The sequence below is a fragment of the Daphnia pulicaria genome, chromosome 1, assembly GCF_021234035.1.
Source record: "Daphnia pulicaria isolate SC F1-1A chromosome 1, SC_F0-13Bv2, whole genome shotgun sequence".
Classification (NCBI taxonomy): Eukaryota; Metazoa; Arthropoda; class Branchiopoda; order Diplostraca; family Daphniidae; genus Daphnia; species Daphnia pulicaria.
The window spans coordinates 2,583,735-2,591,153 of record NC_060913.1 but is presented as its reverse complement, the minus strand read 5'-3'; the positions used below and the strand labels follow the sequence as shown (position 1 = coordinate 2,591,153).

The following is a 7,419-nucleotide window of genomic DNA, read 5'->3' as shown; positions in this document are numbered from 1 at the left end:
AAATAAGACTGTTGTTTTTGTAAATAAAAAAAATTTCTCCTCTTTTCCTTTAGGGCCAGTTCGGGTTGTCTCCCTCAAAATCCAAGACAAGGCCATGGAGAAAAGGGTAGTCACCCATACAATTTAATTACACCGGATTAGTAAATAAAGAACAATTTTTAAGATTTAAAAATATAGATTTGAAGTATTCAAATTCAACTAATAATTCACTAATTTAAAATCTACCACAAATTTTCAAACAATTTCAAATGTGCTTACATTCATGATGAAGCAACCGGGATTAAACCAAAGGTAAAAACAACTTACAGCTGCTACAAAAAAAACAAAGCCCAGAAGAACAATAATGGTAGCTGAGTTAATCCAAAACGGAGTAAGGAAGAGCAACGATAAGACGAATGGTTTTTGTAGCCATATTGGTACCCCAGGCAAGAATCCAGAACTCAGATAAATTATTCAAGACAACTTCACACAAAGTCACAAATTTTTCATTCGTTTTAGGTAGCTACTAAAATTTGATTATGCAATTAAAATCTTTCAATTCCCAATTTTAAAACAACAAAAATCCCTCAAAGGGTAAAACCTGTATTTCATTTCCTGCCTCAATTAAGTTCTTTCGAAGCCTATTTTACACCCAGTTGTAGGCGTTGGGAGGTAATAGACAACGCCAAGTGGAGTGCTGCTCTTAAAATGATAATTGAGAATAGGAAGGAAGCTCGAAATGGGGGATCATTTAACGAAGTGGACAAACAAAAAGTTGTCAACTGTGGTGAATGCTTGTCTTTTCTATTATTTGTTGATATCCTTTATTCATTTAATTTTTGAACAGGATGAAAAAGTATACATCACTGAAGAATTACATTCTCCACGAAGAAATACGTAGAGATTCCAATGAAGAAAATTCACGTAGGATTTTTCGAAAACGCATCAATTGTTTCTTTTTTAAGGTTAAGGAAAAACGAATATGGCTGACAGAAACATTGCTGCCTCAAAAATGCTATCTAGCGTCGGAGATCCCTAGAGATACTCGATGCGGACGTGTATTACTCATGGATGAATACTATTGAGTTCAACATTCAAATAAGTGTTGATTTTTAAACTCAAATGTTATCATATTGTATGTATCATGATCAAAAATAAAATCAATCAATGGAAAATCAAAATCTATTGTTCATTAGTAAGACTGTAAGAGTCGACAATGACGTCTCTAATTTTCGCAGTCCTGCAATTGAGTTTGCGACAGTCGTCAGGATATTTTTTTTTTTTGCTTTGCGAAAAAGCAAAAATTGTGGACTAATAAGAACAGTAGAACTCCGAGTTCGCAGCAACTAAACAGAGCCACAAGAGAGAAGAGACAGTTCGGAAAACTTTCGCTGAGAATGGAATACAACCAGACTAGCCAATTTATTACAAAATGATGTTTTGAATGCAGACAAAGGAAAGATTGTTACATGTTACTAGTAGAAGCATGGGATAAAATAGTTTTGACTGTGGGAAACACAAAAGAAGTTCCATAATTTTTTAATCGCATTTTGATGTGTCAAACGTTGGACCCATTTAGTCACTTATTGATTCCGGTTGTGTACTGTAATATTGTTTTATATAGGTATTAATTTATTTTTAATTTTAATATTAGGATTTTTTTTATTTCTTGGGTAAGAAAGAAAAAAAATTTTGTTTAGGGATTTTTTGTGTTAATTTTTATTTTTTTAAAGTGTTTTATTTCCCTGATCTGGCAACTTTGGAGGCTCCAGCTTTACAAAAGAAAAAGCACTTCGGGCAGCCGAGGATTCCTTCAGTATTCAACGAGCTTCTCGCCTAAATATGACAGACAGCTATAACAACGTAATTTTTGTTGAACCAGAAAGATTGTTACATCTTTCAACCCTTGGCTACATTTCTGCCATAAAGTGCAATAGTTTGACAGAGAAAAAGACATTTAATCCAAAAATGTGGGTTAAAATTAAAGATACTAAAAAAACTAACCAGAAATGCTTTTTCTTTCATTTTTATTCTCTTATTCTTGGAAATCATTTTCTTCTTCTAATTAATTTCCATTCATGTCTTGTTGGAAGTAAGTTAAACTTCCTAGGGAGGAATCATCATCGGTTTACAAAAAGCACCAACAACAAAAAATAAGATTTAAACTTATTAAGCTTGCAAAATTATTTTTTTCCTTTTTTTCCATTTGCCCCTTGAATTTCTTTGTTTTCTTTTCCATTTTTATCTTATTCTTCGGAATCCTCTTCCTATTCTCCTTCTTGTTCTTTATCATCTTGTTGAAAGTTGAAATAATGTCCATCGCAGCATATTATTCCATATTTTGTTTGCCACAAAAGCCCACCTCGCACAACAGTAAAACGAAAAAATTCAACGTCCCGGGATAAAAAATGAGGAACGTGACTGGTCACGGACGAAGCTGGAAGCCGACGGAAGTTGGCCACAGCCCCAGAGAAGGACTGGGCAAAAAAATAGCAACTTAAAAAAAAATGTGGTGAGCTTGAGCTGGAGGCGCGCTCACTTTGAGGGACTGAGCGGAAAGCTCAGAGCGCGCTCGCGGTTGGTGGTAAGTGATGCCCGACTCCGACAGTGGCTGCAGCTGACCTTCTATGATCAGTCTCCATGCATGCTCCCAAAACAAGTTCATTAAATTTTTGTTTGGTGTCTGAGTACACGTGGTGGCCGGCCCCAGTAATTACATGGAGGTTTACAATCGATACGATCCTTCTCTCCTTGACAATCCGCCCCGGCTCCCTTACAATCCATGAGCTCACTCCGTAGATGAAACTCATAGGAATATCTGGCTCTAGTGCAGGGAGGCGATTTACCATTGGGTATTTCACACACTGATAATTGCTCCTTTCCATGATCGTATGGTGGAAGAACGTTTCGCCCGTTGGACTTTGTGAGTTGCAATAATAAAGATACTGAGTAATTGTCTAAAAAGCATCTTCGACTGCTCCAGTAAACTTCTGAGCAAGATACCATCCACCTTGATGCGATAGAAATTGTCCTAAACCTTCAGAAAATCGGAAGACCTCCATCGAGTTAAAAAGCCCCGTGAGGAATTTTATTGGCCTCAACAAAAATGGAAGGTTTCCGTTGGCTTCTTCAGTAGGAAACCCCCACAATCTGTCAGGATTAGGTGCGCAACTCGTTCGGGATGCTGTAGGGCGTAAGCCGAAACAAGAAAACCACCCATGCTGTGTCCAACAAGAACAAAATGTCTTGAACCCAACAACATTGTAACCAAAGCCTAAATGGATTTAACCATTTGCCTTTCAGCTTCCAGAGCATAATTGCTGAAAATTGGTCTTCCACTGGATCCAAAACCAAAAAGATCAATTGCATGGACTGTTCTGTCTCTTGCAAGTTGATCTATGTTGTGAATCCATAATCCCAAGGCCAAAAGAAACCCATGAATCAAGAATACTGGTGTCTTCTTACCGTTTGTGTTAACCGTTATGGTCCTAATCAAATCATCTTCATTAGGATTAACACATCTCTCAATGTTAACATAGTTAACTTCATATTCAGATGTTATTCCCTGCAGAATTTTATTTAAAAAAAATCCATGGTTATCCATTGATGAAATCAAAAGATTATCAGTAGTGAAATCAATCAACTATGAAGAAAAATCCAGCTGACGAGGAGATTCGACAAAACTTTTCGGTGTGCTGTCGTTCCGGTCTCCAGACGGACGGACTGCTGTCACATATTTCGTAACTAGATGTTCTGGAAGATTGACCAAAGATGATCGGACCACTTTCTCCGCAGGAATGAGAATGAGGAAGCACACAACAGCGACTAAAGATCTGCTGTAGGAAAGCTTGTCCAGGTTCTAACAGCGTGCTAGAAGAATATTACTCGGCAAATTCACGTTGAAAAACAATGTTCCACTTTCAACTTCAATTTCAACTTGAACTTTCAACTTTCAACTTTCAACTTGAACTTGAAAGGTTGAAACAATAGCAATACAATTAGTCCATACCTTGTCTGGCTTTGTTGAACCAATTCACGAACAGACAAGGAGGTGAGGGCTACTGTAGCAGACGAAACTTGGAATAAAATACTGCGTTGGATGATGGAATCAAATACGAAAAATAGATGTCGAACAGCCCTATATCAAAAGCAAAAGTATTGTCTAATCTAACAGATAAATGGTTATTAATCAAACAAATGTTTTTTTTGTATGTTTTTCTAGGATCAACAACTGATTTCGACCCCTAATAAAGATGTACTTTGAGAAATGGAATATACCAAAGCATATGCTGACGTATTCGGTTCTGGGGCCAAATGAATTGCGGAAAGGACACGAGAGTCGTCTGGAAAATTGTTCTTCAAATCGTAGAAGAAACAATCGGTAAAAATTTAACTAAATTAGTTCCACTTTTTAAAATCATTATTTTGGTTTTAAAGTCAACTTCCTAAACAGAACTCCCGTTTGCTCATTGAAAAGGGTATATGACATAAACCCTCAGACAAAGTTCATGTAAATGAAAAGAAAAGAAAAAAAATGTTATCCTAACTGCTTCACTTTGATACCAAACAGGAACAATCCACAGTTACCGGACGGAAAATCCCGCGTTACGCTGGAAGTGAGGGCCTCGAAACCACCCAGTCCCGCACAATCTTTCCACAGGTAAGGGTAATCATTCAAAACGGCAAAGATGGTCGCCACAAAACTTGCTCTCAATCATCTACCTTGGGTGAACTCCGGCATAAATAGGAAAAAAACTATGAACAGTTGTGGAAGCGGTAATGCTGGCGGAAAAGGCGGAAAGAAGATGAAGTCTGCATGATAACCAAAGCTACCCCCACCCCCTTTCAGAAAAAACGTGACGTCGTCACTAAAAAATTTTATATTTGAAAAAAAATCTGCCGTTTTGCCATTTCTCGAAGCCTTTTTGTTCCCTGACTCAAATTGTTACGCCCCACAATAAAATTTTTTTGTTGTATAGTAATACTAGTGCCGAAGCCATTTTTATTCTGACAACAAGCCTAGAAGAAGCAGACGACAAAAACGAAGCGAATAGCCGAATTAAAGTTTACGCCGGAAACTTGTTGAAAGTTCTGTCCGGAAGCGCGGATGCCGAGGGAAGCGTTGCGGAAATGAGCTGAACATTCAGTACCATTTTGAAAGGGACTTTCAACTTCCCGAAAATGTCAAATGTCCAAAGACGATTGCATCGAATCCTCCTTTTGACCTAATATCCCGACCCGGGTCGCAGTTTATATCCCCCCACCCCCGTTCGCTTTTATACTGTTTATATTCATGCTCCATCCACACGCTAAAAGATATTGTAAATCACCATTAAATTAATAAAATGAAACGCTGGGATTTACTTGAATGATGTATGAATGATGATTGAAAATTGATGAAGTACACAAACTATTAATGGAAATTAGACGCTTGACAAATCCAATGGAATAATGAAAGGGGGCAATAAATCAATAAAGGTGAACGAGAGTGAACGAACAAAGAATATAAAAAATTGACACTTGTTTCGCACAGAGCAGTTTTCGGTTGGTTGTTTCTGAGACAGATGTTGTTTGGAATATGATTTTTACCTGAATGGAAAATAAATAGGTCGGCGTATTGTCGCTAGTAGCGCCACTCGACTCGGCTCCCTTTCTCCAGCTAAGAGGTCCAGTCTCTTTATAGGGTGCACCTTCAGGCCGGCTCTCGCAACGACGGGATTTTCTACACTCCCCCCTTTCTGGACGTCTTGAGGGACGTCTTGCAATAATTCCGGTTGATTTTCTTCCGGTTGTGAGATGGCGTCGGCAAATGACACTGACGGATGAATCTCCTCCGCTTCAGCGTCATTCTGAACAACCGATGGAAGCTCCTTCTCCCATGGATTGTTTTTATTAATTTCCAGTGCACAAAGCCTTTGCACGGATCGGCGCAATTGGCCGGAAGCAGTTCGGAGAAGAACTTGTCGACGACACCGTCAGATGACGGGATGGTCTCCTTGATGACTCCAATGTCCCACTGCCGACGTTTCTTATTGTCTTCTTGAATCAGGACAACTTCTCCTATGCGAATAGGTTCAACTCGATGCTGATGCTTAAAATGAAGAGCTCGTTCTTGCAGATATTCCGTATGCCATCTTTTCTTGAAATGAGCTGTGAGCTTCCCATAATATTCAACTCGCTCAACCAGCTCTCTTTGAGTTGCATTAGCTTCCGTTGCGGATCGAGTGATTGGGGGCAGGGACGCCAATCAGTCGCTGCGCTTCTTCATGGTCGTTGTAAACAGAAGTAAGAGGGCGCGAATTCACTACAGCTTCTATTTTTCAAAGTGTAATTCGGAGCTCCTCTTCGGTTAAATGAGCCGTTCCGGTTATCTTGATTAGTGCTTGTTTCGTAGTTTTTACCATTCTCTCCCAGAAGCCACCCCACCAGGGGGCACCTTATGGGATGAATTTCCACATGATTCCGCGGTTGGCAAGATCGGTCAAAATTTCTCTTCGGCTCCTTTCCAAATTTCGGCTAAATCCTTGTTGGCTCGGTGAAATGTCTTCGCATTGTCTGAATAGACTATTCGACAAATCCCAAATCTGGATACGAAACGGTCGAACGCCATCAGACAACCGACGGCTGTCAGCGTTTGCACCAATTCCAAATGAAGAGCGCGGGTAACCGCGCATTTGAAGAGACAAATCCAAGATTTTTCGTTAGACCCACGTAAATGAACCGGTCCAGCAAAATTGACGCCGGTGACGTCGAACGGTGGCGACATCGTGCATCGATAAACTGGCAAAGGTCCAGTCGGTTGGTCATATGGTTTTCTTGAAAATTGAGTTCAGATCAATCCATCAGATAAAAGGAGGAAAAATTGACCCGAATATTTGTAGCTGCATCTCATAAACCGTTGGCTTATTTCTTGATCCTGGAGGGCGGCATAAAAAAGACACTTTTGGATTATGATCGTAAATTCTTCGCATTTCTCACATTACTGAATATTACAAAAATACAATTTAACTCTTTTATACTATAGCCTACCTCACCTGCCCAAAACCCAGTAACTGCGGCTGTGTTCTTGGAGGAAATTCTGGGGGACCACTTCAAAAACGAAAGACTACATCTGGCCCTGACTCAACCACGGCCAACCTAACAAGCTGCACAGTCAAGAACGGAGACAGGTTGGAGGTTCTCGGTGATGCTGTATTGGGTAACTTGTCGGAAAGGCGAATTAAAAGATGTTTGTACTTCAAGATGATTTCCCCCAATAATTTAACCCTACTTATCGGATAAAGCAGTGAAAAAAATTTCTATGAGTTTTTCTTTTTCAAAATTTCCAGACCTTTTTCCTTTTTTAGATCTTAAGTTAGATTTCCAGCCTGAATAGTTTTCATGTGTTCATGCAAATAAAAAAATTGAATAATGTTTTGAACGGAAACCTAACTATGGAGT

At 39.2% G+C, this 7,419-nt stretch overlaps 1 protein-coding gene across 1 annotated transcript; it reads right to left on the bottom strand.

Moving 5' to 3' along the window:
* Positions 1–2,335: 2,335 nt before the first annotated feature.
* Positions 2,336–3,339, bottom strand: LOC124320880 ((Lyso)-N-acylphosphatidylethanolamine lipase-like). Its single transcript, XM_046783781.1, has 3 exons — positions 3,127–3,339; positions 2,983–2,989; positions 2,336–2,898 (listed from the first exon to the last, which is right to left on the bottom strand). Exons 1-3 carry the CDS (start codon positions 3,239–3,241, stop codon positions 2,541–2,543), a joined length of 480 nt encoding a protein of 159 aa, XP_046639737.1. The 5' UTR covers positions 3,242–3,339; the 3' UTR covers positions 2,336–2,540.
* Between the last annotated feature and the right edge of the window lie 4,080 nt (positions 3,340–7,419).

Bases quoted from the DNA above. Each gene is read 5' to 3' on its own strand.
- LOC124320880 (XM_046783781.1), bottom strand. From the start codon at position 3,241: ATGTTGTTGGGTTCAAGACATTTTGTTCTTGTTGGACACAGCATGGGT.